Source organism: Genypterus blacodes, unplaced genomic scaffold, assembly GCF_046128005.1.
Source record: "Genypterus blacodes isolate CSIRO-AG114 ecotype Tasmania unplaced genomic scaffold, CSIRO-AGI_Gbla_v1 ptg000045l_1, whole genome shotgun sequence".
Classification (NCBI taxonomy): Eukaryota; Metazoa; Chordata; class Actinopteri; order Ophidiiformes; family Ophidiidae; genus Genypterus; species Genypterus blacodes.
This window is the reverse complement of record NW_027466858.1, coordinates 2,632,817-2,657,500: the sequence shown is the minus strand read 5'-3', so window position 1 is coordinate 2,657,500 and position 24,684 is coordinate 2,632,817. Positions and strand designations below refer to the sequence as shown.

General features: G+C 47.5%; 2 protein-coding genes across 4 annotated transcripts; one reads left to right on the top strand and one right to left on the bottom strand.

Annotated features, from left to right (window-relative positions):
- Positions 1–2,463: 2,463 nt before the first annotated feature.
- LOC143000188 (secretory carrier-associated membrane protein 1-like) lies at positions 2,464–8,222 on the top strand. 2 transcript variants are annotated; one of them, XM_076149423.1, is made up of 10 exons: positions 2,464–2,726; positions 3,343–3,423; positions 3,541–3,654; positions 3,829–3,843; positions 3,987–4,095; positions 4,280–4,408; positions 4,514–4,673; positions 4,798–4,899; positions 4,982–5,099; positions 5,295–8,222. In XM_076149423.1, exons 1-10 carry the CDS (start codon positions 2,670–2,672, stop codon positions 5,454–5,456), a joined length of 1,047 nt encoding a protein of 348 aa, XP_076005538.1. In that variant the 5' UTR covers positions 2,464–2,669; the 3' UTR covers positions 5,457–8,222. The 2 variants fall into 2 exon arrangements, with proteins under 2 accessions (XP_076005538.1, XP_076005537.1); XM_076149422.1 differs by having other exon boundaries at positions 3,826–3,843.
- Positions 8,223–8,272: 50 nt separating this feature from the next.
- LOC143000189 (LHFPL tetraspan subfamily member 2a protein-like) lies at positions 8,273–18,295 on the bottom strand. 2 transcript variants are annotated; one of them, XM_076149425.1, is made up of 3 exons: positions 17,834–18,295; positions 9,767–10,445; positions 8,273–9,373 (listed from the first exon to the last, which is right to left on the bottom strand). In XM_076149425.1, exons 2-3 carry the CDS (start codon positions 10,176–10,178, stop codon positions 9,117–9,119), a joined length of 669 nt encoding a protein of 222 aa, XP_076005540.1. In that variant the 5' UTR covers positions 10,179–10,445; positions 17,834–18,295; the 3' UTR covers positions 8,273–9,116. The 2 variants fall into 2 exon arrangements, with proteins under 2 accessions (XP_076005540.1, XP_076005539.1); XM_076149424.1 differs by having other exon boundaries at positions 9,767–10,550; positions 17,834–18,277.
- Positions 18,296–24,684: the final 6,389 nt, after the last annotated feature.

Sequence of the window (24,684 nt, the reverse complement as noted above, 5' to 3'; positions counted from 1 at the left end):
GGTTAAGAGACTAATGTAGCAGCTATTAGCCAAACCGGTTGTTTCCTCACAGAGTCGTCGGTGGAAAGCAGCATTAGAGAGTCGGGAGAGAGTGGACAAGGACAGACAGGTCCTCTCACTCACCCTGGGCTTGTCTATAAACACATACACACACACACACACACCACACACACACACACACACACACACACACACACACACACACACACACACACACACACACACACACACACACACACACACACACACACAGAGCATAGCCTGGTGTAGCATGTTTATCTTTCACATTCTGCAGCAAACAAACCGTGTGACGTATTCTCAACCCACAGTGCATTAGTGCTTATTAGGGCCTCAAGGTGTGTGAGCGGTATATGTGTGTGTGAATGTGTGTGTGTCTTATTAGGAAAATTCAGATTCACTCAAGGTCTCAGCACTGCGGTTGCAGACCACTGGCCATTGATTATTCATAGAGTCTGTGATTGGGTCCATTAATACGAGATTAGGGAAGGAACCGATGCTCATTTGTGTGTGTGTGTGTGTGTGTGTGAGTGTGTGTGTGGCGCCTATGTGCCCGTGTTTGTGGACAGGAGTTGAATGTTGATGAATTCACAGTTTGTGCTTATCTAGAGTCTATCAAGGTGCCTCTGTATTCTTATTTAGGTAAACACAGAGCGGCGTACAGGAGCAGTGAGAGGTGAAGCTGCAGGGTTTTAAAGTATCTGTGTGTAGCTGCTTAGCAACACAACAAACAGAGGGACCTAGTGTAAGGCTACTACAAAATAAACAAGGGTTCCTGGGTCAAATGTGAACAATAGCAGCCAAATAACATAAGGGAATATAATAACCTCCATCATTTAGCACATACTGTAAGATTTCCCCCTAATAGCATTTGTTCTTCAATTGAAATTTAATCTGAGTAAATGGTGCCTAAATGTTTAAATCACATTTACAGGCTGTCAACTGATGTGATGTTCTTCACATGGTCACCCTTCGTTTGAATGAAAATAAATTGGTGGCAAATGAGAGAGGAATCTGCAAAAGTGGCAGAGGGGAAACTACTGAATCACAGCGCCCCCAAGTGGACGTTTTTAGCAACTAACCGAGCCCGTTGTAGAGATCCGTACACCGGAATGTCAAAGGATCAGATGCTTTACTTCTTACGGGGACAAGTGGGATGGAAATGATTTGTGCAGATTAATCAGGACGGTTGCAGGATAGCAGTGAAGAGGCTCTGGTTCCTGTCTCCAACTCGTATCTATGCAGAGATCCTGCCAACAGCAGATGCTTCCATATATCATCATCATCATCATCACCAAAAACATCATCATTAGCTTCCCGATCATCACAAACATCATCATAGTCATCACATATATGTAGGAGTGAACCCTTGAAACAACCCTGAGATGAATGATTTGGAATTCAGATTCATTTTCATCACCTCGGGTCCTAAGTGGTGGTTTGACTTTTAGCGTAATTTTTTTGTTTTTTTAATGATTTTCTGGCTGCGTTTGGTTGCTTAGGAACAGGTTCCTTTCGCCCACTATAAAGTGCAACAGCTGCAAAACATGAAAATGTATTTGCAAGTCCTAAAACACACGCAAACGGATACAAATGTCTGGAGACTAAATAGAATTTTACAAGAAGATGTTGTGTGGGGAGCTGAGGTGCTCTGCTGAAACACACACACACACACACTGCCACTCAGGGTTTCTCTAATTCTTGTGATGAGGTGAAATTACACTAAATGAAACTTTAATGATCCTTGCAGGCCGGAGTCAATGCAGCAGAATAAAACAGGGCATACTTATTTAAGGATAGAGCAGTTAGGCTCTATAAAGCTGCTACAGTGAATGAATGTGCGTCTTAGTAAACTCTAGTTTTAAAGGGTTTTAGAAAACAAGAGAGATATTCAATTACAATTCATGTTATTGTGTCATTGCTCATTGTTTTATTACAAAATGGCAAATATTCAATAATCTTCAAATAATTTGTCAACTTGTGTATGAGCAGCAGGGTGAAGGCAAGTTCAGGACCACTTGTTTACATGTTGCCTTGAGGTCAAAGGTTGCAGCAGTCATACGATCAAATACGCTGCTTCATCTATTCTCACAGCTTTATGTGGCATCAAAGTGTCTGCGGTAATTCTCCTTCTTCCAATCTTTACTATTAATCCAGAGTCTGATTATTCCTCACACTTACTTGTATTATATCACGTCTATTTAGTTATTTAGTTATTTGACATTTATTGGGAACATTTAAGTCATCTAAAAGTGGAAAACATAAACAAACAGTACTGTTACATCCTAAAGGTCAGAGGTCATCCAGTAAACTCCAGCTCGTTCCGTGTGTGTGTGTGTGTGTGTGTGTGTGTGTGTGTGTGTGTACCTGCGGCCTCCTGCTGTCCGCGGTGCTGAAACGGTGACGTGCCGCGCGTGCGGGTCGTGCGTCCGCTCCTCCTCGCGCAGCCTCGCGCAGCCTCTCCGCTCGCGCTGCCATCTTTGTGCTGCTCGCTAACTTGCTAAGCGAGGGTGTCTCTATCCGTCTGTCAGCAGGAGGCTCCGAGTCAGACTGCAGGCGGCCCGCTCAGGCAGTCTCATCCCGGCACTGCTCCTTCCCCGTACCACCGGGGAGCTCCTCCACACTGTAAAGCGTTTTCTGACGGCGACACTATGTCCGATTTTGACAGCAACCCCTTCGCAGACCCGGACTTCAGCAACCCCTTCCAGGTAGCGAATCTAGCTAGCCAGCTAAACTGTGCCTGTAAACCCAAGCAAAGCATGTAGCATCTGTGCTAACTGGCTGAGATAATAGCTGGACTGTCAGAGCTACGCTACAGGACGGAAACGTAAAGAACATTCACACAGGACTTTATTTCACACTGGCGCTGAAGATATTTTTACATTGTAGCAACATTTTGTGTAAACTAAGATAATAAATATAACAACCGCCGCTGCCACCTAACATTTGTTGCATTACACCTGCTAATGTTGGAAATAGCTAACCGGCTAGCATCAGTGTGGGACATTTTGTACCTATAAATCGTTATTTATTTACTCTGTGATGCAGGATTAGTTGTATACTATCGTATGATATATTCCGCTGATGCATCAATGCGCACTGGACACAAACGTCGCAGCCAATAGTGACGCTAATGTTTCCACTCAGACTGCAGAGTGAAGCAGCTTTGACTCCAGTGTTGTGAAACGTCCAAACTTCCTCTAATCTAAGTTCTAATTGGCTCGTTATACATTTCACTGTCAACCCCGATTCAGGCAACAAGCACCTTTGTTTATGTTTGTGTATGATATCGCTAATGAGCATCTGCTCCTCTCTGCCCTGTAGGATCCCTCAGTGACACAGGTGACCCGGTCTGCGCCCCCTGGTGGTCTGGAGGAGTACAACCCCTTCACAGACGCCAGAACGGTCAGCTACACTACATTTACTATACTGACCTGTGTGTGAGTGTGAGAGAGAGATTAAAATGCCGTCCTTTTGATTGCCCTCGCTCTAACATGGCAGATCCACCCTCTGTGTTCTCAGGCGCCCCCTGGTAACGCCCCCAAACCCGCCCCTGCCCCGGCCCAGCAGAACACACAACCTGCCATCATGAAGCCCACAGAAGAGCCGCCGGCGTACTCACAACAACAGACGCAGGTACGTACAGACACAGTTACACACAGAAACAAGCTCAGGTACTTCAGACAGGTTGATCACATGTGTTCTGTTTCTGTCACACCATACCTCCACACCAACCTTCTCTGATTTAGCTTTTTGTTCAACTTTCCTTTTGTTTTTCATATTCTCACCTGTCCTCTGACGGCCCAGCAGCAGCAGCATCACGAGGTACGCTGCTTCATCTCTACTCTACGCCCATTTACTTCCTTGTCCACATCCTGAATGCTGTGAACATGAAATGCTGTTACTTTCACACCTGTAGTGCCTCCTCAGGGGTTTTTGTGTTGATGAAGCTTGCGTCTCTGTGACAGGATCAGGCTCGGGCTCAGGCTGAGCTGCTGAGGAGGCAGGAGGAGCTGGAGAAGAAGGCAGCCGAGCTCGACCGTCGGGAGAGAGAGTTACAGTCTCACGGCGTGGCAGGTTAGTCGCTTTACACACCACGCATTAAGTAAACCACATGATCAACTGTGTCCACGTTTGGGTCCACATTTAAAATCTGTCTCATATCTTTCACAGAGGTCTTTGTATTAAGTATAATTTGTTCATCTTAACCAATAACACACAGTATGTTAACATAGTGACATCAACATTTCTGTCCTCACAGGGCGAAAGAACAACTGGCCCCCTCTCCCAGAGAAGTTCCCCGTTGGTCCGTGTTTCTACCACGACGTCGCCGTGGACATTCCTGTGGAGTTCCAGAAGACGGTCAAGATCATGTACAAACTCTGGATGTGTGAGTGGATCCTCTGTTTCTGTTTCCTCCACATCTCCAAATCTTTGTCTTTGCATAAATATGTACAGTAAGGCTCAGACTGTTGTGGTTGTGTGTTGTGTCCAGTTCACACAGGCACGCTGTTTGTGAACATGTTTGGCTGCCTGGCCTGGTTCTGTGTGGACACATCTCGGGGTGTGGACTTCGGCCTGGCCATGTTGTGGTTTCTGCTGTTTACGCCCTGCTCCTTCGTCTGCTGGTACAGACCGCTCTACGGGGCCTTCAGGTAACCACGGACAGATGAACACAGTATGATACACTTATCTACACTGATAAAGGCAGAACCCCAGACTAATGGACTCATTCTCTCTCTCTCTCTCTCACTGGTTCTCTGTCTTTGTCCGCTACAGGAGTGACAGTTCTTTCCGCTTCTTTGTCTTCTTCTTCGTGTATATCTGCCAGTTTGGCGTCCACGTGCTCCAGTCTATCGGCATCGCAGGCTGGGGGACATGGTGAGGCTCTCGCTCGTTCCTCTTTTCCCTCCAGGTGTATGTTTGCACTCACTCACACTGTGGTTGCTCTTGTTTTTGCCAGTGGTTGGATAGCAGCTTTGACTGGTCTGAACACCAGCATCCCAGTGGGCATCATCATGTTACTCATCTCAGCACTGTTTACTGCACTGTCTGTGGGCTCACTCATCATGTTCAAGAAGGTAACACACTCACAGACCAGCAGCACCACATGTCAGAGGTTAAAGGTCGGGGGATGTGGGATTGATGTAGGATCCATTTGTAACTTGTCACCTCTTCATGACCATAGTTCCTCTGTTGTTCATGAATGCACCATGTTAACCCTTCAGATGCGTTGGTTCTCACACACACCCTGCTCTCCTGTGTGTGTTTCCCAGGTTCACGCTCTCTATCGTACCACCGGTGCCAGCTTTGAGAAGGCTCAGCAGGAGTTTGCCACCGGGGTCATGTCTAACAAGACCGTCCAGACCGCAGCTGCCAACGCCGCAGCCAACGCTGCCACCACCGCTGCCCGAGGGGCCTTCAAGCCTCAGCCCTAGACTGACACACACACATACACACACACGCACGTCCATGCATACGCGCTCACACTCAAAAGGTTGAAGATGCACAACTCTGGCCCGACCGGCTCTCAACTCCTGTCATTTCCATTTATGAATGTCGCTTGGCCACGGTTGTCCCTCACACACACAAACACACACACACACACACACACACACACACACACACAAAACACACACTTGAGCCAAAACAGACAGTGAAGAATTTTACGTGACCAGAGTTGTCCAGCTTCGCTTTTAAGACCCCACATCAGTGTATCGTCTCCTTCCTCCACCAGGGGGCGTCTGCTCATATCCCTCAAATTAGAGCGTCTCCAGCTTTGTTCTGACTGTTTGGGGGTGTGAATGCACATACCCCTGTGTGTGTGTGTGTCTATGTGCTCCTCCATCACACACCGTCTCACAGGCTTCCTTTTTGTCCCTCTGGTGGTTGGTCAGGCAGGCTGAGACACCGGCGTCTCCCAGCTTTCTCCCGTCTCATCAGCTTGTATGGAGAGTGTGTGTGTGGTTATGGTTTAAATGGTTGAGCCTGTCTGAATGTGTGTTTCACTTTAAGAACATGTGGCTCCGACTTAGTTTGTTTTATTCATCCAAAGCTCGGTGGTTGAAAGGTTTGAAAGGTAAACTGGATCTCGTCTTACATAGTTGGATCAACAAGAATTTGTTCAGATTTAAGAACCAGCCCAGAACCCCAGCAGAGCTTCAGCAACACATGCTACTCATGTGAAATCCTTTCCTTCTCCGTTTCCTCCTTAGAAAGACAAAGTGGGCCGGTGTGTCGGCGTCTCTGTGGCTTTAAAGATTTGACAGCATGGTAACGACGCGCATGTTTAGCTCTCCAGCCATTTCCCTCGGCCAAGTCGTCCCGCCCACTGCCGACCTGATCTCCGGCCGTGCGGGCAGCCAGTTTAGGGCCGGTGCCAAGTTATTGATGATCCCTTTGGTTTGTGTGTGACGTGAGGTGTACAGTTATTGCATGTTTGACAGGACGACGTGTGGATCTGTGTGTGAAGACGGCGACGACCTCTGAACCCTCCGGGTCAGTATGTCACTAAAGGTTTAGTCGTCTGTATCCACGGCCTGGTGCACTGAAAACCATCTAAACTTGAGAAAACAGGCTTTACTTGATAAATTCTATACTAACACACATCCTTCCTCCCTGAGTTGTTGTGGTTGCTCTTCACACTCGGTTAGACTCTGATGCTGCTGAGAGCCTCTGGGCTGAGGCCTCCTGCTGTGTGGAGGAGACGGACACTGATCCATCTGAGCGTGACCTGAAGGAGACTAAACCTGCAGATATTAATGTAAACCTTTTTGCTTTTTTATTTTGATTTACACACTAAATCAGCCCAGCTAATCTCCTCTCTGTGGATGATTTGTGTCTGAGATTCAAAGCCAAACTTTTGAAGATGGAGAGGAGTGAGTTGTACAGTAATGTGCTTACATTAATGAGCTGAAACAAGTGAGGGCGGAGTCTCTCATAGCGGTTGTGAGTGTTTGAAGGACTGAAGCCTATTATTATATTAGACTAAACGCTCCTGTGAGTGTTATGAAGTTGAAGGTCAGTAATCTGTCACAGAAGGAGCCTACATGGCAGTATTATTTCCTGTTTGGAAGTATTTTATTTTGAAAGTCCATTGCACGTTTGTCGTTTTTTTACATTGAACCACGGACCTACGAGCCTGTAGGTCCTAGACTGAACATAGCGCATAAGGCTACATGTCTTTATTTATGATGTAATTTAAGTCGTTTTCATATTAATTTTGTCCCTTTTTGGTTTTTGCATTGTGTTTTTGTAAAGACCATCGCGTTAACTTCCTTTAAGAAAGTGTTCTTGGACCCAGCGAGGCGTGGCTGTGTGGGTGAATGTTGCTTTGTGTGATTTTAGTCTGAAAGATTAAGAAAAAAACAACAAAAGGCCTCCCTCAAGTGTTAATCTATGTCCTCAAAAGCTGTGAGAAATCTACCAAATGTCCATATCCATGTGTTTGTACATCCGGGTCTGTGTGACGTGTCCCCTTCGCCATGTTTTTATCCCGATGACGCAACACCTTCTGTCCGCGCCGCGAGCGTCCGCGTGATCTCCCGGGGTTAGATATTATTCAGCCCGTCGTCGTTTGAGCGATGACGTCATGGCGGGTCATGTTTCTTCATCTGCAGTTCAGACCGACATGTGTTTGTTGCCCCGTGATCGCGCTACATGGCTGAATTAGAGAAGAAGAAGAAGAAACTCATCTCACTTGTATATTTTGTAAAGTTGAAAATTTGATCCCCATTATCAATCATCTGTAAAAAATGCACTCCTGTCTGGCCTTTGTCGCATGTGAAATAGTTTGAGTTTTGTATATTTATGGTATTAACATGAAATAAAATTTGAAGGAAATATTTGGGCCAAACACGGAGGAGTCTGTTCCATGTTCACCTCAGCTCGTTATGACGTCTGTCTGTCTCTAGATGTCGCTGTTTCCTATAGAACATTCACCCCAAACGCGTTCTGACTGAAGGTGGCAGCGTTTTATTCCTCACTCAGCATCACACACACACAACACCTCAGAGATGCTGCTGGTCTTGTTAATGTAACAAAAGCAGTGGACAGTCTGTTTACTGGCACACACAAACTTGAAATACTGTGTTGGAACAGCTTCACTTCTCTGTCTCATCGTCGTGGTTACGCTCCACTCACTCGCTACAGTTGAATTATTGCACATGTCATCTACAACCAATGATAAAAAAACAAAAAAACAATCACAGCAATCTTGTTACATTTACAGCTGGAGAAGAATGAAAACGGAATAACGAATGAAAGAGAATTACAAAGTGCAAAAAGGCATCGGTTTCTATGGGAATGAGAAACTATTACAGGTATGAAGCAAACAGAGAGCTCAGACTGAACTTCACTTCTTTTGCAGCCGTGTCACAGCTAAGGCCTTTGCAGATCTTTAACTGCTTTAGTTTGACTTTAAAAGATGTTTTATCTATTTATCCGTGTGTAACACTGTCAGGCGGTCTGCTGCTCGGCTGCTCTGTATCTCTCTGAGCAAACATCCTCACAGGAAAGTGAAACATATGTTCTCTTTCCCACAAACAAAGTCAAAGCGCTCCGTATGAAGTGAACAATAACTTAGCAGATGTGAGTAAAGCGAGCAGTTGGGTTTACTGGGCACATCTGCCAGCACTCAGACTAATGGTTCTGTTGAGGTTTGCAGGTGAACCATGTGAAACACTGGAATGATAAAAAAAACCTACACAGCATTTTACTAGCACTCATTAATACTAATGACTTCTCCACTACTAGTAATAAACACTAACCTCTTTCTATTCAGTACAGTTCAGTTTGTTTAGAGTGGACATCGCTACAAATATTACTCATTACTGTAACAGGTCCTGGTCCTGGTCCAGGTCCAGGTCCTGGTCCTGGTCCTGGTCCAGGTCCAGGTCCAGGTCCAGGTCCTGGTCCAGGAAGTACAAGGCCATCAGCTTGAGACGGTGCGAACAAACCTCAAGATTACAAAAAGGAGATCAAAGGTTCTGTCAACAAACAGCTATCAGGTTTTACCCGAGGAAATAGTTCAGTGGAACGTCCGCGTTTAGCTGAAAGGTGTCGGGTCCATTATGAGTGAAGTCCCAGGCCATCGGGGCTCAGAGCAGACAGATGAGGCTCTTCCCCTCCTCGATCTCCTCCTGGACCTTATCGCTGGAGGTGGCGATCTCAGCCTGTGCTGAGAAAACTGAGCACAGGAACGCAGCCAGCGTTCCCCCAATGGCCGCGTAGAAGGCCCATCCGAGGGAGCACTGGGCCGGCTTGTAGGGCGACGCCTCGGCGCCACAGTAGCTCATCACCTTCTCTGAACCCCAACCAGCAGGGTACAGCATCAGGCCCACCATCAACAACAGGCCTGGGGGAGAGGGGAGGGGACAAAGACGTACATGGGTTAGTCACACACCATAAACAAACCCATGCTGGGAACACGGTGACTCATCTCTGCTCAGTAACACCAGCATGTCTTTATTTAAGATGACAGAGACGACCCCCCAGTGCTGCCCCCCCTTCAGTGGCACATACAATCACACTGTAAACACACACACACACACACACACACACACACACACACACACACACACACACACACACAGATGTAATGGCACAGTGTCTCGCAAACAAGGATGAAGATCAAGTCTCCTCCCTCTGAGCTAATGACTGACTGACTGACACACATACACACACACACACACACACACACACACACACACACACACACACACACACACACACACAGCTGTCGTCTCACCTCCGATGGCTTGGAGCAGCCCACAGATGTTGAAGATGCTCTTCTTCAGGATGCTCTGGAAGCACAGGCTGAAGATGGAGATACAGGCCACACCCCCCAGTACTAACGTGCCGGCGGCTAGAAACAACATGGCCGCCTGCCAGAAGCCACTGGCCACCTCTCCGAACGACCCGGCGTAGGGGCCGCAGGTGACCCCTCCCCCCCGGGTCCCGATGCGTAGGCAGCGGCTGTAGAGGCCCAGAGACGGCCGGTACTCCCCTGAGTCCACGCCCGCACTGCTGACGCTGGAGTCAGAGCGGGGGAATCCCAGCAGCCAGTCGGGGCTCATGAAGGCGATGAGCTCGGCGAAGGCCACCACGATGCTGAGCAGAGTCCAGAGCATGGAGCGGCACGTCACGATGACATGGCACATGGTGCTGAGTCTGTGTGAGGCGCTACAGGGAGACAGGAAGTGTGGAGCTTCTTGAAGCTCTGTAGAGCTCCAACACGTGAGAGGGGATGAGGTTCAGACGAGCCGCTGAGCTTCTCCTCCTCTGAGCTTCTCCTCCTCTGAGCTTCTACTCCTCTGAGCTTCTCCTCCTCTGAAGTTCTTCTCCTCTGAGCTTCTCCTCCTCTGAGCTTCTCTTCCTCTGAGCTCCGTCTCTCTCTTCTCAGTCTTCTTTTGCTTCCCTCTCTTGTTCTATGGGTGGAAACCAAGATGAAGTCACCTCACACAGCTACGGCGTCCAAAACAGCTCCCCTCAGCCATGGCACCACGGGAGACATCACACACACACACACACACCTACGGACACACAGAGACACACAGGGGTGAGACAGAGCGACACAGAGAGGGGGGGGGGCATAAATGAGGAAAGGCAGAGAAATTAGAATATTACTGACAAAAGCAAAGGAGAGATGCAGAGTGATGCCCTCGAGCACGTGTGAGGGAGAGAGAGAGAGAGAGAGAGAGAGAGAGAGAGAGAGAGAGAGCTGTGACTGAATCATGGGTAACAGTTCCAGATGTCTGTGGACTTAAGCCATGACAGCACTCGAACAATCATGGTGAATCATCGCGCGCACACACACACACACACACACACACACACACACACACACACACACACACACACACACACTTTGCACTCTCTAGAGGCAACAAGAGTATTTGTACAGACTTAACTAAACTAACTTAACTAAAGCCAGAATAAAACTCATCTATTTGTAGTGGCTAAGGAGCACGTTTTGTGTGTGTGTGTGTGTGTATGTGTGTGTGTGTGTGTTGAGTATAAAGTTCATGTTTAAGCAAATGTGTGTGCGTCCCAATCAGAGTGTTGAAGACTCTGTTGCTATGTTTTGATCCATGACTGCAGCCACACACACACACACACATACACACTGCCCTGAGCGAAGTCTTGGCCTCATGGGAGCATGGCGGCAGTGAGGGGAGGCGGGGGGTCTGATGACATCATCCAGCTTTATGATACACACAGGAAACTATGTGGGTTTACGACAACACGGTCCTTTTAGCCACATTGGTGACGTTTCTGTCCTGGTGTCCACAAATCTGTGTGACCACCAAGAAGCTCCAATCTGTATCAGCACCGGAATGAAACATAGATCAGACCCTCAATGTCTTAATTGGCCATAACTTCCAGTTTAGAGTGGAGGGAGGATGAAGACATAAGAGCCGATCTTCACCATGTTCTCTCTGTCATTCTTGCTGGCGGCGTCATTTCAATGTTCAACACCCAAACAGTCATTAAGGTCGATAAGTCACACTGATCAGTCGCCAGTGGGGAAGAGCTGAGGGATGAGGATATGCAGAGCCTCGTCACACACACACACACACCAACCTCCCCTCACACCAGTAAATCAGCTCCACCACATCTGTAGAGACTGAGCGGTGATGTTGTGTGAGGCCTGATACGATCTGCTTCAGTATGAAGAGGCAGACGGGTGGGGGGGGAGGGGTGTGTGTGTGTGTGTTACTACAAACTGGGTCACGATAACAAAAGTCAAAGGCGTGACAACAACTGAGACGCAGGTAAGAGCGGAGACGTGACGGAGCAACGGCGTGAAGCGCTCCTCGTGCGGGCGGCGACTCGGTTCAGCGGCGACTCGGTCAGATCTGTAAGTGTGTTTGTGTTTGCTTTGTCTCCGGGTGAACAGTGGCTCCCGTCTGAGCCCAATCTGGATTCATTCTCGTTCATCCAGAGTAGACAACGAGGGGAAACGCAGTGTCTCGGCGTCATGGTTACCGAGCTGCAAGATAAAGAGGTAGAACGCCTCTGATCAGCCGGCGGTTTCCAACTAACGCTCTACGTTACAGACACATGGATAGAAAGCAAGTCTTACTATTCACGTCTGCCAAAAAGGAAGTGACAAATATAAACAGGAAGCAAAACGGCGTCCGTCCAGAAAGTCCCCGAGGTCCAACATGAGGGGGATGTCCTCTATGAAGGTCGTCGTCATCCAAACCCTCAACATTCAGCCTGACTCAGACTGATCGCCCCTCTGAGGGCTGCAGGAAGAAGAGAGCGATGAGTGTGAGAGAGTGAACGAGGAAGCTCCATTCTATTCCAGTGCTTTGGTGTATTTCAGGCCGCCGGCTCTTCTTCTTATCTCGCTTTGGGCCGACACGCTCGCCGACACGCTCGGCCTCGGCCTCTATTTATAGAGCCGCCGCCGCCGCCACGGTACGAAAATACAGGTTTGAAACGCATAGCATCCTGTGGAAAACATGTCAGCGAACATGAGGGTTGTGCGTCTCCAGTGTGCACGGCAGCGTCCACGTTCATGTGTGTTTGTTTGTGTGTTTGTGCGTGTTTGTTACCGACCGCCCAGGCTTCACTTAGAGCTCCTCGGTGGAGTCCTTCTCTTCCGCTGGCTGCTGATTATAGTCCGTTCACACCGGAGCTCAGCGCCGTCTGTTAAGGCTGCCACGCCCACAAACCACCGGCTGGGCCTCTGGAAAGTGCAGGGAGCGGGAGCGTAAACATACCTCCACCCGGCACCTTCTGGGATCGCCCAGGAAATCTGCTCCCCTATTGCCTCGTCGTGGCCCCCTGGGGTGCCGGCTCAGAGGGAGGGAGGGAGCCCAAACGTTCAATTAGAGGGGGGAGAGAACGTGAGGGGACCTTCTGGCTTCTCCTGCATTGTTTTGGCATTTAGCGGGGGGAAATGAGGGGTTAACGGTTTGTCCGTCGGAGGGAACGTTTGGGAATAACAGACAGAAATATATGTGTGGGTGTTTTGCGTGTGTGTGGGCCAGTTTGTTCACAAGATCACACAGAGTTATGAGCTGAGGGAGATGAAGAGGGGAAGCTGCTCAATGACCTGAATGAAGATACGATAAGAAGGCTTATCTTAAGAATGTTAGTGTTGTCATAGCAACCTAACATACGGTTTTATTCTAACTATTCTATTCTATTGCTAATTAATGTTCAATGGAACTTCTGTGCTCGTATATGGGAATGACGTTCTTCTTTGGATGTGTGTGGCAGTGAATTGTGTGTATTCGTGTGTGTGTGTGTGTGTGTGTGTCATTTAAAGAATAGCGAGGTCAGTACATCCTGGACGTGATGAATATTTTCCGCCCGTTTCCTGGTTATTGAACAGACTTCTGGGAAAGCCTCTGGGAAAGCACTGGAGCAGCAGCAGCATTTCCTAGGAAAGGTCAAGCTTCTCTGTGTGTGTAGGGGAACGCCGAGGGACGAGTGTTTAACACTTCACAGTGCATCACACACTCCCCATCATGACTTATTCATGAAGAGGCTGCGTGGGGGCGAGGGGTCTCTGCCTTCCCGTTGTGTTGGATGGATCCGTATCTTCCCAGCGTCTGATCTGTGTGCCAGAGGAGCAGCCACACACACACACACATCTGCTTCGTCAGCAACACCGACAGGTCAACAAGTCTTGTGACGCTTTGAAGATTCCACCGTGACGTCCAGGTCTGGATCGCTCATCCAGCAGAGGAGAGCAAATCAGCTGCGGTGTGTGTTTCAGTATCTGATCTGGACACGCACGCACGCACGCACGCACGCACGCACGCACGCACGCACGCACGCACGCACGCACGCACGAACTTCCCAATCCTTTGTCCAGGAGGCCAACATGAACTCTCTCTCTCTCTTTCTATGTGAGGAAACTCACTGTAATCTTTCAGTTCGACTCTGAGGGCCAAAGTTCAACCACAAGTCTCTCCTTGAATCCTGTCTTCTAAATATCTGATACGCTCCATAAATTCCCTCCTAATGAATGCCAACCTCAGCAGGAGCCTGTGTCTTATCAGCGGCCCGGGGAAAGCGTCCGACATGAGGCCATGAGGCCAGGAGGCCATGAGGCCAGGAGGCCATGAGGCCAGGAGGCCATGAGGCCATGAGGCCAGGAGGCCATGAGGCAGGGTCAGTCAGTCGGCCGCTGAGTAACAAGTTCAGAGTAATTGGTCTGAGATATCAGCCAGGCCTGGTAACATGCCAAGGTGCTGAGGTAATGAGCGCTGGAGTCGCCCTCTGCAGTCTGGAGGGGTGTGTGTGTGTGTGTGTGTGTGTGTCTGTGTGTGTGCAGGGTGGAGCGAGGTGAAGCAGCATGGGGGGGGTTATTGAAAGATCTAAAGCACAGTTGACCTAGATTGTTACATAAAGGGGCGGGGCTACACTGAACCGTTATGCTGCGCAAGACATGAATTCCATTCATGGACACCGAGAGACGAGATGGAAACGGAAACATAATCTCCGTTTCCCTGTTTCTGTCTCTGGGGGGAGTGAGTTCGGACCACTTTAGAAGAATGTCCAACGTGCTGGATCACCCACCTAGATCAAACGCCCCCCCCTCCCTCCCCAGTGACCTGGGCTGAGGAGACCGGGTTTACTCGCTGTATTAACTCAGAGACCTCAGCGAGGCGATCTATTCCTCCAGCTGCTCCCGGTGCGGTCGTGCATCTGGACGGGCCGAGAGGAGAGGAGAGGACGGCCCTCACACACCCAGACCACATGAGAGAGAGAGACGGCATCACCACCTCAGACTGCTCAAATAAGATGTGGCCTGTGGACAAATCAGTGTGGGAGACTGATGAGGGTCGAGTTTCCTTTTGTATAAGCAAGAATCAGGAAAACGGAGAACCCCAAAGAGATACACAACTACTGAGCCTCCCAGCAGGAGTCAGGCAGGACCGAACGTATCCCGCTATCACCAAGGAATGCAAGCAGCAGCAGAGAGTGAAGCAATGTAGCCAGAGAGAGAGCTGAACAGGAAACACCTACACGGGCTCCGTCCACAGCAGCAGGCTGCCTTGGCATTGCACGAGGACAAGCTACGACATCAGACGGAATAAAAACACCCACGGCCCTGCGGCGATGACTCGTCAACCTCCATCACCGCTCATTCATGTCGGCTGAACAAGAACAGATGTGAGACCAAACTCTCATCATCACCACCCCAGTGTTTGAAGAAGTAAAGAAGGAATGACAGAACGTACTCCCTCTGCACTAATAAGACCTGAGTTATGGGTGTGACAGCTAAACCTGTCGCCTCAGGGCGCCGCACGCCCGCACGCTTCACTGCCACACGCTCAGAGGGCCGGGGAGCCAAGGAGCCGGGCTTAGATCTGATCTAGAGGAGATACCAGAGAGCCCGCAGATGAAGCCGGGTCCTTCAGACACATTCTCAGTTCTTCTAAGAGACTTTTGAAGCGTCTCTGGTCTCTCTGGTGTTCAGGACGTCTCTCTCTCTCTCTCTCTGTCTCTCTCTCTCTCTCTCTCTCTCTCTCTCTCTAACTGTAACCATGTGAGCCCGAGCTGCTGGAGCTCCACGCCAAGCCAGAGCTGCAGGAGGAGAGAAAGTTTCCCATGGATATGTGTTTCACCGCAACGGATCAACACGAGTGATTGCGGCGATGCAGTCAGATGTGTGTGTGTGTGTGTGATGCTCTGAAGGTTTACTCTCCAGATCAATAAGAAACCCTGGAGCTGTTTAACATCACAACACGGGAAGAGTTCCATCTCCAACTGAGGCTGCAGAGCGAGGGGCCGGAGCTTTTAGAGACAATAAAGCCCCCCCCCCCCCTCATTTTACAAGCACACAAACACAAAAACAAACACACACCCGCACACTGTGAAAGGTGCCAGTCTGTGCTCGTTCATCTGCAGCGTAATTACATCCAAAAAAAAATGACTTCCCCACAGGATACCAACGTGTGTGTGTGTGTGTGTGTGTGTGTGTGTGTGTGTGTGTGTGTGTGTGTGTGTGTGTGTGTGTGTGCCAGCAGACCTGAATAAAAATCAGCCCTCTTCATCTGGTGCCACTCAACTTAACAAAGGCTGCACAAAGACATGCCGCCGCCGGCCCCCTCACTCACTCTTTGCCTCTCAAAGGCGAGCCACCATTAGCCCAGAATGCGCTCCTTCCCTCTCAAAGGCGAGCCGCCGTGGCCCCTAACCTATTCAATCTGTGCAGCGTCCCGGCCCCTCGCTCCCCGCGCCGACTCTGCAGTGGCCCCGCAGCTTCTGACGCACAAAGCCTCTCAGTGACCCTCACATTTCACTTGCACAAAGACAGCCATGACACGGCCTCCCTCCACTCCCTCTTCCCCTTCTGGGAGCTCTGAGCTGGGTTGAGCACAGTCCTAACCCCCCTTTATCCAAAGCTCGCCCACCCCCTTCCATTTCAGCCCATTAACTACTGACTCCATGTGCTTCCACCTCGTCCGAAGGCATACAATCGCTTTCAGATTGATTTCCTTCCTTCCAGACGAGCCGCTCGTTTCTATTTGTTTCACTTCGGTCTGAAACTAAACTTGCAGGGACTTAAACATCCATCAAAGCAGACAGCAGAGGTACCAGCCTCTGTCTTGGCATCGCCCCAATACAGCCCATTGACATGTAGCCACAAGACACGTTAGTATTTACACTGGAATGATTTGTTTTTCTTCTCCTGTGGCGACAACTCTCACTCAAATGTAACATGTTCACACTCGCTCTCTGGAGGTTGTCAATAGTTCTTCTAGGAGATGTAGGATCTCAATAAATCACCTCACAACTGCGTCACAGGGTAACTCTTGGAGTACTGAGAGGTGTGTATATGTAGCAGCATCAGAATGATTGCCGGTGATGACTAACTCCTCTCAACACTTTGCTTTGGTTTGTCCTTGAACTGGGCTAGAATAAACACTGAAAGTTTTCCTGGTTTTGTTTAGTTTGCGATGCAGCGCCGCTTCCCTCCCTCCCAGTGAGGCGGAGGATCGGCCGGGGCTCCCTGGGTGGCTCGCTGCTCCGGCCTCCTCCCCGCACTTCAAGGGCACGAGGGTGAGGTGGGGAAAAGGGGGAGAGGAGAGGAGAGCAGGACCTGCTGTGTCAACGTGTGAATGACTGAGGAGGAAAAACAAGCTTCTATATCATTTGTGTTTAAGCTTTTCAGGGAAGTGATTTCTGTAATAGGTACCAAAGTCAAAATACTGCCAGATGTTGTACCTGAAGGTAACACGGTGCTGGCTGAGAGGCTTCTTAGGGCTCTGTGTCATTTATAGGCTCCGTTAGACAATTAGAAACTGACAACAAATCAATTTCTTGCCTAAATCGGACAATAATAAGTTTGAATGTGCATGTAAACACACCAGCCCTGATGGACCCCAGGGTGTCACTCTCCCTCTCACTGCTCACATGTGTGCATCCCCTCACACACACACACACACACACACAGACACACAGACACACACAAACGCCTCTGCTGCATTCAGGTAACAATCACCAAACTGTACACCATTCAAACTGTACAAGTGAGAAACTAGTTTGGTCTTGTGGTGCGTTCAGGTGCCCGTTTCTTTAGGGTTTTGTATAGAGACAAAGAATCAATGAGAGATCAGCGAGGTCAGCTGAAGCGATGAAACAACGAACTTGATTCTTTAAAAGTGAAATCAAGAAGGGAATGATTTTACAGAGAGAGAGAGAGAGAGAGAGCGAGAGAGAGAGAGAGAGAGAGAGAGAGCACGATTGTTCAATGACTTTTGAAGTGAAACACGCAACGGAAAGAAGTGATCGATTGAAATCCAGATGGATCGTGTCTGTGCTGCGTTCAATGTCTCTTACTTACGGTCAAAGTAAAGGCTGAAGTAGAGTAGCGGCAGGTTGTTCTCCCTCTGTCCGGGCTCAGTCCGGCTTCAGTGAGCCCCGTTTCTTCAGGACGAGAACCTCTCCACTTCTCCTTCACACAAAAGCCTCCCACCAGCATCTGACGTCGCCCTTTTCTCTTCACTTCTGCTCCCTCCTTCTCCCCTCCCCCACCCGCTCCGGCTCTTTTGGAGAGTGTGAAGAAAAGTTGCGGAGATGAAGGAGGAGGAGGAGAATGACGAAGATGACGAATTCCTGGATTCGGCGGTTTGCCGTCATTTCGAAAGTCTCTGTTTATAGTTTAGAAACGGATTCAACCGCCGCTGTTTGTCAGTGTGAAAGCCTAATAGGGCGCCATGTAAACAAGCTGCGGGGATGTGGAATTGACGCACGTGCATGTCTGTTCTGAAACAAAGAGTATGTACGCCATGAGATAATCATTTACCAAACCAACAAGGGGTTTTCATTAATATTACCAATTATTCTTTAACAGTGGTATTATAACAAATGCTATAATATACAATCTAAACGTTTTTGTTCACATCCTATATTTCTAATGATTGTATATCTTGCTCTGGGTAGGGTCAAACTATACTGAAGCAATAGCACTTTAAAGCTAGTCGGGTTATGTCTGTACATGTCCAATATTGGTTGGACTCTGGCAGGTGTTGCTTAATGGAAATGAATCAGCAGACCTTTACTTTGCTGAGGGATCCGTTGAACAAAGCTCTTTTCATAGTGGAAGGCCTGTGAACAGTGAATTCTGACACTGTTCTGTGCTTCATACTGTCCATGTCCACGTCTCCTCTGGTATAAAGCAAACAGACAGGGTGTTTTCCTCTCAGCTCAGTCACAGACACAAACCACATTTATTACATTGTGGTCTGTGGAACAGTGACAACTCCAGCAAGTCTGTCACACTGCGACCATATGAGAGCGGCGGGGAAGGCAAACACACTGCAGCACTAAACATTGAGCCACTTGGTTGTTTGCAGAGACATCATGGTGGGGCTGGTAAACAAAGTAAGGAGGTAATGGAGACAAATGATTGGATGAGACCCTTACAGTTTATACAAAAACATTACACAAGTCTGCAGATGTTGTCCATAGTGATTACATACTGTATATCTTAGTTGCTCCTCAACATTACTCACAAGAACTATGAAGACAGATGTTATCTTACTGTGTTTACAGATTTAGGTGTAGCCTCTGTGTTAAGGTCTTAGAAAGAAAATAGTGGAATGATTCCTTTCATGGATATTTATGCTTTTCATGTCTTCAGGTCCAGGTCTTCCCTCTCATTATTTCTATATTTCACCAGTGTTTATGTGTCCAAGTCTAAAACATCATGTATTATGAGTAAGAACATCTCACCAAATGCTTCAAGTTCCCGTTCTTTATTGACCTTTGATCATTCTAACAGTTTGTCATCAGTACAGTCAACTTCTTTAACAATGATCTCATTTAGGATAAGGTTCTCACACACATAATCTCATGCATTCATTATCTGTGTAATATAAACCACTAAATGTCATTTCGATGAGGAACATGAACTCCAGTGTTGCTCAAGACAACTAGAAGTGTTGATTCAACTTGAGTTTAAAGGATTTTTAAGTAAATATCACGTCAAGTTTCTTCCATTCCGTGTCGATGATGGTTCCTTGTGTTTTCCATATTTTGTTGTGATTTGTGTGACTCCATAATTTGACAGAGTGTGATCCAGCTGCTCAGCAATTATGTTCTTACCCAGACTGGTGTTTATTGCTCGTCTATTGTATGGTGCTTGTGTGGTTGTGTCCACCTTGTGTACAAAATATACCAACATCCACCAACTCCTCTCACCTTGGCTGAGACACCAGGTCCCATCTGGGTTAGGTGTGTGCGTAAAGCTGGTGTGAGCGCTGCAGCCCCTCATGCCGGCCTTCTTCACAGCCCTTACGTCATCCCTGAGCGTGGTCGCTGCAGTTTGTCTCCTCGCTTCGCTCGCTGGCTGTCTCACATCTCAATTGCGGGTGAGACTGTCATTTGGTCGGCCCTGCCTTAAAGACTTCCTCTTTCCCCACCAGATCTGTGTGTGTGTGTGCCGTCCTGGTGAGAACTCTGTGGGAGGCAGAGAGTCTGTAAATAGACAAGTGTGGTCGCATGGAGGCACTCTGGTGTCAGAGGCCGGGAGATGTTCTCAGCTGTAGGCACCTCCATGGGAAAACCAGTCAGCCTTAAGTGACACTCTGGGGAAGATGATGGGGTGTGATGGTTGGCGGCTACAGAAAGGAAGGAAGTTCTGCTCATGATGCCATGCCTGGTATTTGCAGATATGTGTGTGTTTGTGCGTAGAAACAAATGCCTGGCATAATTTTGTCGATTGCAGTCGAGCTTTACAGATAAAGCTGCACTGTGTGTGAAACTATCTCTGCATAAATCAAAGAAACAGCCTTCATGGCTGAAGACAATTTGGTGGATTGGGTGATTGTCTTGATCTGCAGACATTTTAGGCCCATCTGGCCTAACAGAAGGGGGCAAACATCCTCATGACAACTCTAGAACATGTTAGTACATCCAGTACTAACATGGTTCTTCTACAGAACTTCTGCAGAACAGTTCTTCCCTTTTAAAATATGCTGAACTTGTGTTTTGCCGTCAGAAGATGCCAGACTTTACAACAATATTCTGGTTAGTTTGAGGATTACAATGCCGTGATGCCATGAGGTAAAAATAAACAGTAATGTGAGGACAGACTGGGCATCTGGAAATACAGAGAATCCATCATTGCTCTCTTTGTTTTGGGGGATTTTCCAGCAGATTGTGTATGTTGGAAATGTGGTAAAAGGAAACAAAAATAAGAGGTGACGATAGAGATGATGCAACACTTGGGACCATAAAAACCCCAGAAGAAGCCGCTCCTGCTGGTGAAGTCTGGTTAAGCAACATGTGTGGTGATTGTTCACACACACAGATGAGCGCTCACACAAATGTAGGACTTACTTACTTACTTAACTGACTTTTATGGTAATTCTGTGTGAGATGTGAAACTCTGCACCAGTCAACAGCTCAGTGCAGATTTGGATACTTTGGCTCACCGTTGCTTTTATAAATATTTTGACTCTTTGCTAATCAAAAATGTATTTATCTGCCACATTCCCGTCTAGTAATCTCAACATATGAATCCAAGACGAGAGCTGAGGAATGAACATTTCGTCCTGCTGTCATTGCCCTGATTCATTCCTCTAATTCACTTCTAGCACCAAAACCTGACTGGTGTTTAACATTACACTGCTGTTTGTACACCAATGTAAACACGTGTGGGGATCCAGGTGATTTCATGAATTGTGTTTGGATCACACGGGCAGTGGTTGCTAACAAACACCAGACAAACAAATCACCATGACGAGCTGTTTGAGTGTTTGAAAAGGCTCATAACGCTCAGTGTAATCCCATGAGGGATTGCTTCATGGCATTACAAATACACAAATTGTACACAAAGATAGAAAGAGATCGCTGTTGTGGTTAACGGTCTGATGTTCACAACTGCTTTCTTCAGTTAAAGTAGAAATTCTGCCAGAATGTAAGAATGCTCTATTAAAAACAAGACAATCTCACTAGTTTTTATATCTCTATCAGCTATCATGCTAATCCTAATATCTAAAATAGGCAGAATCTACAGTCAGCAGATAAACATCATGGAGTCAAAGTAGATCACAAAACCTAAGTCCATATCATCATAATAAGTATAGAAAGACTGCAAGGCTGCTGTAAAGTGCAGAATGTGAGAATAAAGACTCGTGTTAGCACTTTTATTCATCTCCTCATTGTATTATATTGTGTTATATAATACAACATACCAACACAAACAGCAGAACCCCCCCTCCTCCCTCCTCTAATGATCTTTTATGTACATTTAGGAAATAACAGGCGTTTGCCTTTAGTGTAGCTGCTCAGGTTTCTGCTGTGTCACGCTGTGAGTCTTTATTGTTAGATTAGCAGGAGCAGTAAAAGCAAAATTAGTGTCAGACTGCTTATTTACACTGAGTCCTGCTTAACACCACGTAATGAAAAGCTCTGATTCTCCTTTAATACAACCAGTCTGGCTTCAATGTTCCTTCTCCTGCTTGTTTCCACAGCCTTTGTTGTTAAATGAAAGTGATCTGACTTAACATACTGTTAGTTGTCGTATTAATTTGTGTATTTTGCACACAGCAGTTGTGTTGAAAACAGAAATCCAAATGTAATTCACAACATTTCAGTGTCTTCAGCCGGTTGGAGCAACAGAGGTGTGGACGCTGTGATCACTGTGTTATACTGTCCCCTGGTGGCTGTGAGTTTATCACCTTTTTTGCACTCTAAAGTTAAAGAGCAACCACTGCAAAGGTCCAGACAGCAGAAACAGCTCCTGGGCAGCATGATACTGTTACGGCCAGCATCTATATAAAGTATGATCAGCTCCTTATCATGGAACACGCTGAGATTGAGTTCATATCTTTGTAAATGTTATGTTCTTCTTTTCTCTGGCTGACTTTTGAACACATCACTAACTTCAGCGATCACCGTCTGTATTGACTGCCCCCTGGTACTTTACTGTTAGTCACGCTGTATCCTGCTCATCCCACACAGCCACTACATCCACAGACAAAAACACCTGAACCACCCACTGTGGACCCTCCCCTTCTATGGACAATGGCCCTAATGTGGGACAGGGGAAATGTGAAGACGACCAAATACCCACTTCCCTGCATGGAGCACATCATGATTCTCTACTGACTGGAACATCTGATTGACTTTAGATCCTGTCTGTCTGTCTGTCTGTCTGCCTGTCTGTCTGTCTGTCTGTCTGTCTGTCTGTCTGTCTTCCCATTTATCTGTCTGTGACCTACAAAGAATCCACAAAGAATGGGTGGTTTCAACCGAAAGCGTTCTCCAGCTGGAGCTGTGATTGGACGAGAGGAAGGGGTGGAGAAAGAGGGTGGGGGTGAGGAGGTTTTGTTTTTTTTTGGGGGGGGGGCATTAAATCCCCTATACACATAATTCACATTGTCTAGTTTAATGTTAACTGCAATCTGAGGTTTCACAAGTTTTGAAAACCTCTCTCACACACACACACACACACACACACACACACACACACACACACACACACACACACACACACACACACACACATACACACACACACACTTATGCAAAAAATATACAGTGCACACACAATTTTTCAAGCCTGACAACAAATTGCACAAAAAGTGGACACACAAGTCAACAGCCGCACACTTTGTCAAGGTGTTAGGAGTGAATGGTTAACCAGGCCACTTTATCAGAGTCATCTCAGGTCATTCACCATATATGGTTCCCTCTCATATTTGCAGTGCTGTGTGTTCCTGGAGACCCTTCCTGGCCTCTTTCCCACACCCATCCAAAATACCAGCCATTTATTCCGGCTCCAACCCTCTATGAAGCGCCCCCCTGTGCTGTGCCCAAGGTTCGCGCTGACCCGCCCAACTGCTTTATCTCTCAGTCTCTTCTTTAGCCGTTCGTCCCTCCGCAGCCGCCTCAACTCCAGCGCCGACCTGTGAGAACCAGTTGTTGCTACAAAGGCAAACCGTCATCTGACACCCAGCTGTCCCAGCTGTCCCATGCAGGGGAAAGGGGATCAGGTGGACATACGCTCAGGCAAATAGGTTTTGAAGTGTCTTTCTGATTTAGGATGAATGAGGAATTGGAGAGGGTGAGGGAGGAACTGGAAGGATTATTGATCTTATCTGTGTCTTCTTCTGTGATTTCTTTACCATGTGTTTCACCAAATGTGAGGTCATTCCACACGCTGTCATGTGGGCGGTTGGTGTTTCAGCAGCTCTCATGTTGTTGTGGAGCCGGAGACCCTGCTGCTTTAGTGTGTACTTGGAATTCTTTTCCAGTGTAAAGCGCTGCAGCCTGACTCATCACTTTAGTGTCATTTGACACATTAGGGCTATTTATGCCAACACATAAACACACGTCCGCTCCCCTGAAAATACACCCAGGGCTAAGGAACACACTCTTTTCTTACTTGATCAATGGCATGATGAGTGATTTTCATACCTTTTAATTTCTGTCATCTGCCCGCCAGCTTGATATGCAGCGCTCTCATTGGCTGTATGGTTTGGTTTGGTATGGTATGGTCACTCAGATTGGCTGCTATGATTGGGAAAGACACAAATTCCTTCCCACGCACGCACGCACGCACGCACGCATGCACACGAACACCGATGGTCATCCCCTGATCTAAACTGCAGTAATTCTGCCAAAATACTTCTTTATATGAGGGTTAACTCAATTATCCCTGTATAGAACATAACTATGAACTTCAATGTGGCTTAAATGCACCATTAAGTTGAGAAACAATATTTCAATGCGATTATTGGACAATTTCCATAGTGCAATACACATCTTACACAGGAATATAATGTAATATGTGTGGCTTATTTGCTCGTACGTGTTTTACTGAACTTTGACTCAGATGATAAACACCTCAGGGCCTGTCTGTAACATTCTCCCTGGAACTGGATAAACCCAGACCTGACAGCACTGCGCACCACTGCACAGCTGAAGGCCGAAGTTCTGCATGTGTGTGTGTGTGTGTGAGAGGGTTTTTTTGTTATTTTCCGTCAGGGTGCAGGGTCAGATCAGTTTGAAGTCATGGCTGTGTTGGCATCCAGAGGCAGCAAGTTCTCAACTTTGTTCTCACATACTCAAACACTGTCTAATTTGTGTGCTGGTATGAAAACTAATTGGGCTCTGAGTCAATGCAACTGAAAAAGATTTGACCCCAGAGATCCTCAAAGCTGCTATGGGCGGATAGAAACCATG